Raw genomic sequence first — 15,169 nt, 5'->3', positions numbered from 1 at the left:
CGAAATTAAGGTTACTTTTAAATGAATATTAAAAAATATACGTATTAAAAGTATAAGAATGGAAATAAAGACCAACCTGATTCGTGGATAAGAACACGATTAATGAACAATGTCTTGAATATTTAAGAATTTGTACACTTATTTAATTATTTATAAAGTAAACAAAACAAATCCTTTGTACTAGAGTTGTCAATATGGTATGGTGTATGTCACTGTCATTACATCAAATTCATTTATGACAGTTCACATGGTTCACACAGAAGTCGTCTGTAATGTCTTCACAAACACATGTGTAATATACGTTATGTCATGTACCTAATTAGAATGAAGGAAGAAATAATTTTTCCATTACTGTAGTTTATCTACACGACCACAAGGCCAAGCTCCGGTTAAATTAAACCAAATAATAATTTGACCCTCCCCCCGGCTTAGATAACACTTTGAAAATATGTTTGTGAATGTGTATGAATGAGGAATACGTTAATTAAATATCATATCGTTGTGGTTTTAAAGATACACTCTCGGTGTCACCGTATCGAGGTATGCGACTATGCAAATCTCAAAAATAACATTTTTTTAATGAAATTTATACTTCACACACAACTTCCACGATAAACAAATAACATAGTGTAACAAAAAGTTATTCCGCAAAAATTGTAATTTGTGTAATTATTGTTTGAAGGTACAATCAACCTGTCTATCTCTGCCGAAAACCACTAATGCGTTAACGTTTGAATGATGGAGACAATCAGTTACAATTCAGACTTAGAACTCATGTTTCAAGATCGCTCGCGGGCATTGGGTCCTGTAACCACTTAATTCAAGATGTTCCGTCCATTTAAGCAATAAAAAAATCAAAATGAACAACCAACAAAGATAAACAACATAAATCAACGACTTAACTTACAACGGATGCCGTTATAGCCAAATAGAAATTGCATTAGTGAATTGTTAGGTATCTCCATCCCATGGTTGTAAATAGACAAGAATTTGGTCCATCCGATGGTGAATGGTTACCGTGGTTAATATATGCCAATAATTCCAGGGTCAAGCCACTGCCAACCACTGAGTATTCTCAGCAAGCCTCTCCTGAAAAAGGACATTCAAAGCGCTCAGGATAGAGGGGAATTTATTCCAAAGTCGCTTGGCAATGAGAAGAGATCTCTGGGAACGCACCGCGGATAAACACTGTGGTTCCAGGTATGTCTCTAATGCGGTGGTGGTAGATAATAAGGCCAAAATCATAGTTTCAGCTACGAAGACATTAAATTCAATATTTCTATTTATCAGCACAGTTATCTGCGCAAACAGATAAGTTTATCGGCCATCGAGATACCAACAAACACTTGAGCATTAAGAAAACATCTTTATAAATTCATATCAATACAAAATTTTACCATTAAAAATTAGCAATCACATTAGAACAATGCTGCTAATATTTTTATTCGCGTCAATTTTTTTTATGCATAGTGTGACAGCAGTTGATCCGCTCGTGGATTCGAAGATAGGGTTGATCAGAGGTGTCCAGTCTCAAGATGGAGAGTACTCTATGTTCCTCGGCGTTCCGTACGCTTTAGTCGATGAGAACAATCCGTTTGGGGTAAGTTTAGTCGGTGTATCGATCAACCCTTTAAATTATTACTAGGAAAACTAGCTGCCCCGGTAAACCTTGTTTTGCCATATAAATTATTTCTAGGAAGGATAAATAACCTAGATAGCGACTGCAGCGCCACCTGCTGGGCTTATTTGTAAATCTAAACCATTCTCGAATCCACCGGAAGGTAAACAAAAAATTTTCATTAAAATCTATCCCGAATAAGCATATATCCTCCGGAAACGAATATATTTCTTATTGATTTGCAGTGATTTGTAGCTGTCACAAAAAGCTACTTACGGTACCGTTAATACTTTACGTATGTTTTAGTTTAACTGTTAGTTTGTAAGAAGACCTAACAACAAATAAATCAGTTTTCTCATTACCGTCGACAGGCATCGACACCTCATCCCGGATTCGAGACGCCTTTCGAAGCGTACAACGATACAACGGTGTGCCCTCAAATGTCGGGCCAGACTCCTATAGGAACACTACAATGTCTCCACTTAAACATATACGTTCCAAACAAAGCTACCACAAAAAATCTTCTCCCGGTCATGGTATGGATTCACGGCGGCGGTTTCTCCATCGGCAGCGGTAATCGGGCCGATTATTCTCCGGAACTCCTCATTAAGCACGACGTGGTGCTGGTATTTATTAACTACAGGTTAGGGCCATACGGCTTTCTCTGCTTGGACAGTGAAAAGGTCCCTGGGAATCAGGGCCTGAAGGACCAATATCTAGCACTTAAATGGGTCAAAGAAAACATTAGATACTTTGGAGGAGACCCAAGAATGGTGACAGTTTTCGGTGAAAGCGCCGGAGCAGTGTCGATTGAGTTTTTTCTACTGTCACACCGAGAGCTTTTATTCCAAAGAGCTATAATGCAAAGCGGCTCGACACTAAAACCTATCGCTGTATCCAAACTAAATAACGAAATAGCTTTCACAATTGCCTCTAACATGGGATACGAAACTGACAATATAGAGAATGCTATAAGGTTTCTGTCAGAAAAAGACTCTGATTTAGTAATAGCGGCGACAAACGAAATAGAAAACGTTTATCAAATCATAAGACCGTGCGTGGATAGCGGGTCTGATGCCGTGATACCTGACCTTCCACAGAATTTGGGCAACAAGAAAATTAGCGGACTCAATTTGATGTACGGCTCGAACGGTGAAGAAATGCTGGCTTACTACAATAAATATTTTATCAAAGGATCCTTCGGGAAAGTTCTAGAGATGGGCTTTGAAAATTTAAATGAGTCGATAGCGCAAATAATCCAACAGTTTTACGTTGGTGACGCCGAATTTAATGATAATATAATACCTGAATTTGTTCAGTTCGGTTCTGATTTCTTCTACAATCACCCTGTCGAAAGATCCATGAACAAAATGATCGAAAACGGAGCTAAAGACATCTACTATTACGTGTTTAATTATAGCGGACACCGGAATGTTATGAGCAAGATTTTGAATATCGCCCATTCCGGTGCGACCCACGGTGACGAGCTTGGTTATCTTTTCGGGAACGATGCACTCAAGGACTCGCCAAACGAAGAAGATCAATTAGTTATAGATAGAATGACGAAGATGTGGACGGACTTTGCAAAGTTCGGGTAAGATTTATTTTCTCAAATCATAATTTCGCTCTGCATCTATTGCATCAAGATAATGATTAATGATTTATTAATGATGATGACTTACTGGTGGTAGGATCTCTTGTGAGTCCGCATGGGCAGGTATCACCACCTCGCCTATTTCTGCCGTGAAGCAGTAATGCGTTTCGGTTTGAAGGGTGGGGCAGCCGTTGTAGTTAGACTTGAGACCTTAGAACTCATATCTCAAGCTGGGTCACGGCATTTACGTTGTAGATATCTATGGGCTCCAGTAACCACTTAACATCAGGTGGGCTGTGAGCTAGTACACCCCTCTCAGCAATAAAAAAAAATCAACAAAAAAACGTGTGGCACTCGGGAACTGCCGCGGTAAAGCTATTATTATTCCTACAATACCGCAGTCGTGCTGCCATCTCTCGGGAATCGTTCTGAGTTTCGTTTAGCTACCAAACTAATGACCGTTTCCGACAAGTATGTCTATCAATAACTAGTAGCCATAACACAGGGAATCCTAAATTGCGGCTGTAAGACCGTGCGTGATTTGTTCCCAGCGTTTATTATTATAAATAAGCTTTTCGTTGTTGCAGCAACCCTACACCAGAAATATCGGACGCGATACCAGACAAATGGAAATCTGTCTCGACGAAGAAATATTACATGAACATCGATTCTAATCTAACATTGAAAACGAGACCTTTCCATGACAGAATGGCATTCTGGGATCTCGTTTATAAAGCCGTCCAGAACCCGGATCCTGTTACAGACAAGTTCGTGTAATAGAAACACGGACCATCCATTAATATAACAGAATAATAGTAAATAAATAATTTGAATTCGCTTCGAAATCAGGAATTACAAGCTTTACAAAAAAAGCTAGTGAGTATTGCTCACTCTATTTGTTCAAAAGCTTTGAATTTTACATTTATCTTCCTGAATTCTATGAAGCGATTTAAGGATTCTTTGGGCAACTCTTCAAATTAGATCAACTTCTTGCTCATTTCCTGTGGTCCAGTTATTCGACCGGAGTAAATGTTTGGCTGTCTGAAATGGCACCCTTAACACAGTCAAAAACATTGTGTCTTTATACATGTCATTTTTGTTTAGTACCATATGTTTAGTAAATAAAAGATGTAAGAATTATTTCTAATAAGCTTTTCGTATAAATACAATATTTCTCGGTTGTCTGTTGTCTCTGCTCTAAGCACAGCTTAGATCGCTGGAGAATTGTATCTAGTTTCCTTTTATAGTTTCATTGTATTTGTGTCATAAAATTCGTAATAGGAATAAATCACGTTGTAGTTTCTCGCCGAAGGTTCTGTGGGTCACGAATTGGATCGAAATCGTGACTCACGATTGTAGATTCTATACGTGTCATTACGTGTCTGTAAAACAACACACAAGGTGTCGGGTTATAAGTTGCGTGAAATAATTTAGGTTATTAAGTGGTCGCCCGGTAGTCGAAATTCGACCGTTATTATTATTTTAAATTATAAGTTTAAACATTATTATAGTTCTATAATTGTCAAAGACCTTACATTAATCACAGATTTCGCCAAAGCTACACTATAGGCAAATAATATTAAGGCAAACATTAATAATCTATTCATCTCAATTGGACCACAGGCTTTAACAATAAACAAAAGAGTATATGTGCGTGTGTATGTCAAATACATGGTAGTGTGAGTTAAGGTTTTTTTATTGATTTTAAGTACATATTTTTAGGCAAAATAAAAAAAATTACATTCCGCACTCCTCTATATTCTCTATAGGTGTGGGAAATTTCATACTCCGCGGTCCATGTAATTTTCGTAAAAAGGGGTACAAAGTTTTGCTTCACGTATTAATATATAGATAACAGATTAGGTGCTTTAAAGTTTCCAGATTGAGCTAATCCTCTCAACAGTATACCAACAGCAGTGCTTCAAGGAGCTAATTCAAAAGGTATTTTTGATTCAATTTATAGCTCAGCAATCGCCCAACAACAACGGCTCTGATGCTATCTCAACATCAGATAGCGATAAAATTAGATAATATACCTTTAATATCTTAATTGAATTATTGAATACAACGGAAACCCTCTCTAGTTAACAAATTACGACTCCTAAGATCTTTATCTAATCAAGATTCCAGACTAAAATAAAAGTGGTGCTAACAAAGTTTTTCCAGTCATGATTCAGACAATGCTGTTGTCGATTAGCGTTGCTCTCTTAGTGTGGATGGGTGGTGTGAAGTCGGATCCACTTGTGGACACTCCGGCAGGGTTGATCAGAGGTTTGCAATCAGTAGACGGTGAGTACTCTATGTTTCTCGGTGTTCCGTACGCTTTAGTCGATGAAAACAATCCGTTTGGGGTGAGTTTAGTAGATGCATTGATCATTCTTTACATTATTATTAACACAATTAGTGAGTTTATTCGATTTTTAATGTATAACCCGTTGATTTTTATTTGTTGTTAAGATTTTATTAGTTTATTTATAGTACTTATCTTGTAGAGTAGTGGCATCTTTTTTATTTTTTATTGCTTAGATGGGTGGACGAGCTCACAGCCCACCTGGTGTTATGTGGTTACTGGAGCCTATTGACATCTACAACGTAAGTGCACCACCCACCTTGAAATATAAGTTCTAATTGTTTTAGTTTGTTTTTTGTTAGTTTTTATTTGCAGACTATGTTTTTTATTTTATAATTTAATAAATAAAATTCTGCATTTGATGACTTTTAACAGAAGCGACCTTGTACAAGTTGTGTTACACTCTAAATGTTGTGTGACCTTTGGCTGGGACCCAAAATAGTGTATTCATTTTATTCCATTTAAGTTAAATGTTAATGTGTGCATGTAGAAAAAGTTAAGAGATTACTGTTGTACAAATCCCTTATATGCAATTAGATTTCATTGTAACATGGGTAAAGATTTCTTAAAAATCAGTTTGACATTCTAATTTAAAATAAACATGAATTAAAATAATTCAATGATCACGACAGATATCCTCGCCGCATCCCGATTTCAATGAGACTTTCAACGCCATAGACGATTCTGCCGCGTGTCCACAACTATCACCTATCAACGACGGAGGGACTTTACAATGTCTCAACCTGAACATATACGTTCCGAAGACAGCCACCCCCCGCAACCTGCTCCCCGTCATGGTCTGGATCCACGGTGGCGGCTTCAGACATGGAAGCGGTAACTGGCGGGACTACTCCCCGGAATTCTTAATCAAGCAAAACGTGGTTTTGGTTTTCATGAACTACCGCCTCGGGCCTTACGGGTTCTTGTGCTTGGAAGACTCGAGAGTACCAGGGAATCAGGGTTTGAAAGATCAGCATCTGGCTTTGGAATGGGTCAATAGAAATATTAATGCTTTCGGCGGGGATAGCAGTCGAGTCACGTTGTTCGGCGAGAGCGGCGGCGCGATCTCTGTCCATTGGCATTTGCTGGCGAATCACGAAAAGCTCTTCCATAAAGCTATACTGCAGAGCGGGTCCGCTTATATGCCAGGCACAACGGTAAAACCGGACAACACAGTGCCTTTCAAAATTGCCGCCAAAATGGGCTTCGTGACCGAAAACCTCGACTTAGCGCTATCGTTTCTCGCCAAACAAGACCCGCCTGTACTAGTCAGAAATGCCAACGCTTTGGTAGACGAAGGCCTGATCAAATTGAGGCCGTGCGTCGAAAAACAATTCGAAGGGACCCATAGATTCATCACGGATTACGCCAAAAATTTACAAGTCGACGAGATACAGGATATCCCAATGATTTTCGGTTTCAACGAACGAGAGAACTTGGTTTACTATCAGAGTCAGTTCTTGAAGGTTCCCCTGAAAGACATCCTCGGTTTCGATGACGAACAAACGGAATACGTGAACAAATTTTATTTTGGCGACGACGGACCCATTGAAACACGCGAAGACGAATTCATTGATATGACGTCCGACTTCAATTTCAACCATCCGATCGAGAGGAGCATGAAACAGTTCACCGAAGCCGGCGTCAAGGACATATACTATTACGTGTTTTCGTACGACGGCGGCCGGAACATGATGAAAATAGCCCGGAACGTGACCGCGCCGGGAGCGACACACGGCGACGAATTGGGCTATTTGTTCGGCACTGATTTGATAACCGGAATACCCAACGACGAAGACGTACACATGATAGAGAAAATGACAACGCTTTGGGGAAACTTCGCTAAGTACGGGTGGGTATATTCAATATTTGGTAATAAACATACTTATACTTAGTCTGGCCATAAATACTGTTACAATAAGAAAAAAAAAATCTATTGCAAATAATATTTATTACTTTTACAGTGTGTTAGTTTAATACATAAATATAAAACAATTTAAAGTATAAAAAGCTTATTCGAAGTGGTCTCCATTGGCTGCAATACAGTTCTTTAAAAGTTGAGGCCAGTTCTCAATAGAAGCACGCACTCTTTCCATGTGAAAATTTTTCACTGCCAATCGTACGGATTGTTTTAGGGACTTCAAATTATCATGGCGTTTAGAGAAGCCGTACTCTCTAAAACTGACCATAAATTATAATCCAGCGATTAAGATCGGGACTTGACGAAGGCCAGTCTTCAGCTCTGATGAAGTCCGAAACGTTCGTTTCCAACCAAGACTGCATAGACCGAGCTTTATGACCTGGTGCTGAGTCTTGCTGGAAGGACCATTCTTGATTATTGAACATAGTGTTGTTAAGGGGCTTCACTACCTTCTCAAGAATGGTATCTTGATACACTTGTGCCGATGTTTTGATACCTTTTTCACAAAAGTATGGCTCAGTCACTCCTTCATAGCTAATACCCCACCAAACCATCACTGAAGTCGGATAGTGCCCACGTTGCACTCTGTCGACTAATTGGGAAGCTTCCTTAGAGCTTTGACCATAAATACGGTCATTTTGTATGTTAAAATGTTGCTCAATTGTAAAAATTTTCTCATCTGTAAACAAAATTTTTCTAGGACCTCCCTTTGCGTACCGCTTCAGTAGTTGTTTCGATTTTACCACCCTATTCTCTTTTAAATTATCAGTTAAGAAATGACCAGTACGTCTCTTATAGGCTGCAAGTCCTAAGTCATCTTTTAAAATACGCGACATGGTTCTAGGTGCTATCTTCATCTTCCGAGATAATTTTTTTTGCTTTCGGACAGGATTTCTTCGAATTCTTTCCCTTACTGCTTTGACCACCTTTTTCGTACGAACACTACTTGGACGGCCAGATCTTTTTCTGTCACAAACAGAGGAGGTCTCATTGCACCTATTAATAGCCCGGCACACAAACATTTTACTAATACCAAGCGTATGGAGAGTTTTTAAAATTGCATTTGGCTCCATACCTACTTTGTGTAATGCAATCACAGCGCTTCGGTTCTCTTTATCACCCCACTCCATTTTAATATCGCAAAATATTGTACAATGTATTGGCGCCTAAATGAGAAAACTCAATGAGCAATCATATAAAAATGGCAGATTCCAAATTCAAATGTAATATTTTGTTTATTTTTAATTGTAACAGTATTTATGGCCAGACTAAGTATAATAATAATATAATAAGCCTTTATTGCTGTTAAAATTTACAATACTTTTATCTAAATATTATATATATATTTTAATGCTATCACTCAACACGATTGCACCGGACGTCTTATCCTTTAGACCACGAGTGGGCTGTGTCAGTGGTTTAATTTACTCGCCGAGCCCTTCGTCGCAAGCGACGGGTTCGATGAGAACGATGACCGGTGAAGCGATAATAGCCTCTCGGAGCTCTTGGCAAATGCGCAGCCAAACAAAAAAAAGCACTTTTTTTCCCCTACCTAGGCTGGTAATCTAGGGAATTATGCCAGCGTAACCGGGCGAATAGGTGAGCTCACGGGGCTCAAACCTAGGACGTTGCTAACTCTAGTTCCAGCAAGAGCAGGGCTTCGCAGAATCCACCACCGGATCGGAAACGCGACCCACTGAGAAGATCCGGCGAGAAACTCAATAGGCTGTGTCTGAAGGTTATAAAAATTCCACGATAGCTGACCGACACGTACTCTTCTCTTTTTGCAGAAACCCAATCCCGGAGACCTCTCAACTACTACCCGTGAAGTGGACTAAGATCTCCCAGAATACAAGACCCTATATTAACATAGACAGCGCCTTGGAGTCTAAGAACAGACCATTTAAACAAAGGCTTACATTTTGGGACCTATTTTACGAGTACTACGATCAGAAATTTCATTTAAAACACCTAAATACTTGCTGAAGTCAATCCTCAATATTATCATATACGGTGGAGCGTTATTTATTTATTTATTACACTTCATGTAAAAATTAGATTGGCGGACTAAATGCCTAAGGCATTCTCTACCAGTCAACCAAAGGTAGTGCAGAGTAAATAGTGGTAGATGCAATGAAATTTATATTGAGTTACAAATACATACACATATACATACACACATACATACATTCAATAGTTTATACAGTATTAAAAGGAATATATTAATAAATTTCCTTAACAAATAACTTCACCTCAATAAGTTCATGACGATTCCGCTAACTTTTCCGACAGCATTCGCCGAACCCTTAACTTGAACGCGCACCGGTTAGTAATAGTCCTGTGTTCTTAGTGCGAGTTTCTTAACGTTCTCGATAGCGTAAAAGTTAAGCCAAATTTGTATGCAATTGGAACAGCGCCCCTAGCGGCAACCGTAGGCAAACGTTTTAACTCCATACAAATATGAGCTAACTTTCACGCTATCGAGATCGTTAAAAAACTCGCACTATGCGCTCTGATCTCGAGAGGAAGCGCATTCCATAGCAGAACAGACTAGATGGCGAAAGAGTTACGAACATAATTATAACTATGTGTTCCCACACAACGAATTAATAGGCTATGGAGAGAACGTAAGGCTACTCATGGCTGGAGTGAAAATATTGAAAATAGGGAGTCAGACAGGAAGGAGATTCGGGAGACATAAGTAAGGAGTGAAGAGTCGTCAGTGCACGTAAATTACGACGCTGGCGAATCGGTAGAAGTTTGAGCTGAGCACGAAAGGAAGATATATGATCATATTTACGAAATGTCGCGCCTTGAACTATCTGAATGGTTTGTCTCGACTTCATGTTGACTCTTTTGAATTTTCTTCGGTTGCTGTGGATGAGATCAAAAAACTTCAGAGGTGTCAAGGGACACCCGGATGGAACGAAGTTCCTTTCGATTAATTAGTGAAGGAATTGTAATTTTTTTTTTAAGTTATAATAATAAATTACGGCTTTATGAAGAAGAAAAAAACAATACTATGAACTAAATTACGATTGTTGAAACGCTATCTCGAGAAACTGTACTCATTACGCGGACCAATCGGATACGAGCAATGTCACGCGATAAGCGCCTACACGTTGATTGGTCAGAATGACGGATCTAAAAAGTGTCGTGACAACTTTTCGTAAGAATTTTTTCCGTCTAGCCCCCTTTCACAACGCGCGATAAGGAACTTCGTTCCAAAAATATTATCCTGTCCATAAAATCGAACGCCGTGGGTTGTGACAATATAAGTCGCCATATGATCGTCACAATCCTGGATCATCTTCTGCCAGCTATATGGCACATCACAAATTTCTCCCTATCTTCAGGCTCTTTTTCGTCATTGTGGCGTAAGGCCCCCTTCCTTTCCAAATCACTTTAGGCCCATATCTATTCTTCCCTTACTGTCAAAGGTGATCGAGGCCTGTGCACACAAACAATTGTCGCAGTTTATTTTCCAGAAAAACCTATTGAGTCCTTACAAGTCTGGCTTCCGACCAGGTCACCGCACCGTTTCCGCTCTCCTTAAAGTGGTTGGCGACATTAGGGCAGGTATGCAAGAAACTAAAGTCACCGTACTCGCACTAATTGATTTTTCAAATACGTTCAATGCCGTCAATCACGATATCCTCCTATCTGTTCTGTCCTATGTTATGATCTTTCCTACAGCGCTGAAATGGTTTTCATCATATCTTCGGGGACGCCAGCAGTCTACTCGTATTGATGACACCTCTTCAAGTTGGTGTAGTGTCGACTCTGGCGTGCCCCAAGGCGGTATTTTGTCTCCCATTATCATTTTCTATTTTTATAATTTTTTTAACAAATAATCTTCAGTGTGCGTATTATCTGTATGCTGATGACTTGCAGCTTTATAGACAGACGACTGTGGAGTCCATTTCTCAGGCAATAAACCAGTTAAATAGGGACCTGGACTACATATGTAATTGGTTAACTAAGTTAGGCTTAAGCGTGAATCCAACGAAATGCCAGGCCATTATTGTGAGTAGTTCTCGTATGGTCCAACGCTTAACTACTATGTCACTCCCACCTATATTCTATAATGGCACAGTGATTTCCTTAAGTTCCGTGGTTAAGAACCTAGGCCTTTACATAGACTCCACACTCTACTGGAAAGCTCAAGTATCTTACATTGGACAAAGAACCTCTGGAATTCTTCTGTATCGCCTCAAGAATTTCTTACCATCAGCGACTATGATATATATGTTGGAGTATTTCCACTTTCGGGTAGCGACATGGTAAGCGGGCGGTCTTCGTAAGTCAATAAAACAGAAATGTTAACTCAGAGCGTATATTACGCAGGAGCGTTCCGTCTGATACGGCGACTCGCTCGCTTCTGAGCTCGAGTTTTTTTTTTTTTTTTTTTTTTTTTTTTTTTTTTTTTTTTTTTTTTTTCCTACCTAATCTGATAGCCCTAGCGGCTATTTCAGCGTAACCCTAACTTTAGTAGGTGAGCTCACGGGGCTCAAACCTGACGATGTTGCTAACACGAACCCTAGCAAGAGTCGTGCTTCGCAGAATCTACCACCGGATCGGAAACGCGACCCACTGAGAAGATCCGGCGAGAAACTCAGTGGGCTGTGTCTGAGAGTTAATTTACTCGTCGAGCCCTTCGTCGCAAGCGACGGGTTCGACGAGAACGGTGACCGGTGCTTGAAGTGCCTAAAAGCACCGTTAGTGGATCGGGAGGATCCGAGATGACGTGTTTTGGGCGACGTCGACTGCTTTCCATTCTGTCCGCAGGATCGGGAATGTAGTTACCGGCGGCCACGATGAGAGGGTTCTCGTGTCGTGCCGCTTTATCGAAGTGGCGCATGGACGCCGACTGCAGATACTTACTGATGGACTCTAAGTCCAGGTCGTCATGGAGGTCGACATTCCTGACGAACCACGGGGCTCCGACGGCTATCCTGCAAAAACGGGATTGAATGATTTGAAAGGATTTTAAGTGTATGCGGGCCGCGTGAGCGAACACTACACTTGCATAGGTCATGACGGGGCGTATGCAAGTTTTGTAGAGTGTCACCTTATTTCTAAGGGACATTTTACTTCGCCTTGATGTGGGGGCGGAATGTCATCCTACTGTCGAGGGTGACGCCTAAATATTTGACCTTCGGGGCCCACGGTATGGGCTGGTCGAACATCGTGATTGGGCGAACGGCGGGGGCGGGGGTGTTGACGCGCCTAGTCGGGAGAGGGATGCTCAGCGTGGTGTTCGGAGGGCGACCCCTTTTGAAGAGCACCGCTGTGCTTTTCGTGGGGTTAATGTCGATGCGCCACTTCCGGAACCACTGTCCCATGGTGGTAGCTGCGGTCTGAAGTCGTCGATGAAGCAACGCCTTCTTCCTACACGAGTAGTAGATGGCGGTGTCATCGGCGAAGAGCGCCAGATGGGTCTCCGGAGACCGGGGTATATCATTGATATACAAACTGAATAGTAACGGGGAGAGGGCGGAGCCTTGCGGGACTCCGGCTGTGACGTGACGGGGCCGGGAACGCGTTCCCTCGACTCGATATCGGAACGAACGGTTCGACAAGTAGTCTCGTATGATGAGCACGAGTCTGTCTGGCACTCCCATGTTATACAGTTTGTATATCAAACCGTTGTGCCAGACTTTGTCGAACGCCTTCGCTATATCGAAGAAGAGGGCTCCTGTCGGAATGGGTTGGCTCGAGAGACAACAACGGAGCGTTTTTATAGCAAGGTATCGTGGTGGGACGATGTTGTTTACGATTTTTATCTTGCACGTGTTGTTTTCGATGAATGCTTGCAGCTGTTGTTTGTCGTCCCATCTTTATTAGTCATGAAGTAATGGTTTATAAAAACACGCGCCGACATATATGACTATGATATATGAAGACTATGCTAGTACAAGCCTTGATCTTCCCTATAATTGATTACGGTGATGCATAATAAAATAAATTCAATTAAAATGGCCGTGTGAATTCTTTCTGGTCTCCCGAAGAATATTGATGAATTATGGAAGTTAGAAGTACGGAGCACTATCTCAGTGTATTAAAAAGTGTCCATTGAAAAGGAGCCAATTAAGGTGGCGCCACAGTAGCAAAAGGAAATATTAAAAAAAAAACAGCGCCATAAGCTGTTAGAATATGATAATAAATGACGAACGAAAGAAACACTTCCTACGTAAATATTAATAAAAATAAAAATAAATAGTTGAGATTTTAAATATGTACCTACTTCATATTTTTTTACTACACAAGTCACGAAAAATACAATATTTTTCAACCCGGTATATACTTTATTCTGTTTAAAACTGCTATATTCATAATATCATTTCCATTTACTATACTAGAGCTATTTCTGTGAATGTTCCAACAATAACTTGTTGTTTACAGGTGGACACTTTTTCGATTTGTCCCCTACGCTCGCTACGTCATTTTCAACACAAGCTTACATATTATAATATACAAGTCGCGAACAACAACATTCGGGTTGTCGGTCTACTGAGCAATTGCATCCGCTCGGTAGAAAATCTTCTCTTTGACGCTAAACTCAATAAATTAATTACAAATCCAAACAAATCAAATTACTGTCTCATCGTTATCTTTGGTTGACTGGCAGAGAGCGCATTGAGTCCGCCCATGTACAACAAATACGTAAAGTGGAATAAACAGTTCAATGTACTCAACGACCCAACAAACAGTCTTGACTTGAAAAAAAAGCTTAGGATGGAGCATCACCTACGGGAAAGTGCTTTTTTTTCCTACCTAGGCTGGTGATAGGACCTCTTGGGAGTCCGCGCGGGTAGGTACCACTGCCCTGCCTATTTCTGCCGTGAAGCAGCAACGCGTTTCGGTTTGAAGAGTGGGGAAGCCGTTGTAATTATACTTGAGACCTTAAATGGCCTTAGAACTTATATCTCAAGATGGGTGGAACATTTACGTTGTAGATGTCTATGGGCCACCACTTAACACCAGGTGGGCTGTGAGCTCGTCCACCCATCTAAGCAATAAAATAAATACCGGGCTAGTAACACTGGCCCTAGCAAGAGCAGTGCTTCGCAGAATCTACCACCAGATCGGAAACGCGACACACTGAGAAGACCCGGCGAGAAACTCAGCGGGCTGTGTCTGTGGGTCAATTCACTCACCGAGCCCTTCGTCGTAAGCGACGGGTTCGACGAGAAGGATGACCGGTGCTTGGGGTACCTAAAAGCATCTAATGTAATCGACCAGTCTTGTGTACCGCACTGTTTCAAACAGTGCGGTACATTAAAAACAAAAAAAGTACAATTGGCGGTCTTATCGCTAAGAGCGATCTCTTCCAGACAACCATCAGGTGGACAAGAATCATTTGGAAACGAACTACGAGCGGTGTACCATTCCAGTGAAATACATATACATATTTGTACACATATATATACACATACATATCTCCGTAAATATACATACAATTAATACAAAGTATTATAATATAATAATAATTATTACAAATAAAAATAAATTTTAAATTTTGCTTCTTTACATATAAATAACAATAAGCAATTTACATATAACATTACATATACATATTGATGTACATATAAAAGTAAAAATATATATTTTATTATTCGAACGCTTTCATCGTTGTTATTGTAAATTCCCTAAATCGAATTTAATACGCATAAAAACACATAA

The 15,169-nt window shown here is 40.3% G+C and overlaps 3 protein-coding genes across 8 annotated transcripts in view; 2 read left to right on the top strand and 1 right to left on the bottom strand.

The window, feature by feature from the left end:
* Window positions 1-15,169, bottom strand: part of LOC101745648 (uncharacterized) — a 52,878-nt gene that overhangs the window by 16,210 nt on the left and 21,499 nt on the right. The window contains exon 1 of one of the 5 annotated variants that reach the window (XM_038014187.2): window positions 77-229. The exons of the other annotated variants lie outside the window; for them this stretch is intronic. The gene's annotated coding sequence lies outside the window, so the exon portion shown is untranslated. Of the gene's footprint in view, window positions 1-76; window positions 230-15,169 lie in introns of those variants that run through there. 5 annotated transcript variants of the gene reach the window in all.
* Window positions 240-4,352, top strand: LOC105842060 (carboxylesterase 5A). Its single transcript, XM_012692729.4, has 5 exons — window positions 240-540; window positions 1,046-1,200; window positions 1,471-1,600; window positions 1,990-3,212; window positions 3,800-4,352. The coding sequence occupies exons 2-5, from the start codon at window positions 1,151-1,153 to the stop codon at window positions 3,987-3,989; spliced, it is 1,593 nt and encodes a 530-aa protein (XP_012548183.2). The 5' UTR covers window positions 240-540; window positions 1,046-1,150; the 3' UTR covers window positions 3,990-4,352.
* LOC101743913 (cholinesterase 2) lies at window positions 4,298-13,703 on the top strand. 2 transcript variants are annotated; one of them, XM_062670996.1, is made up of 4 exons: window positions 4,298-4,342; window positions 5,370-5,563; window positions 6,195-7,414; window positions 9,274-13,703. In XM_062670996.1, the coding sequence occupies exons 1-4, from the start codon at window positions 4,300-4,302 to the stop codon at window positions 9,467-9,469; spliced, it is 1,653 nt and encodes a 550-aa protein (XP_062526980.1). In that variant the 5' UTR covers window positions 4,298-4,299; the 3' UTR covers window positions 9,470-13,703. The 2 variants fall into 2 exon arrangements, with proteins under 2 accessions (XP_062526980.1, XP_004922266.2); XM_004922209.5 differs by lacking the exon at window positions 4,298-4,342 and having other exon boundaries at window positions 5,196-5,563.

Source organism: Bombyx mori, chromosome 11 (assembly GCF_030269925.1).
Source record: "Bombyx mori chromosome 11, ASM3026992v2".
NCBI lineage: Eukaryota > Metazoa > Arthropoda > Insecta > Lepidoptera > Bombycidae > Bombyx > Bombyx mori.
The sequence above is the reverse complement of the archived record's forward strand: the minus strand, read 5'-3'. Positions and strand labels throughout refer to the sequence as shown.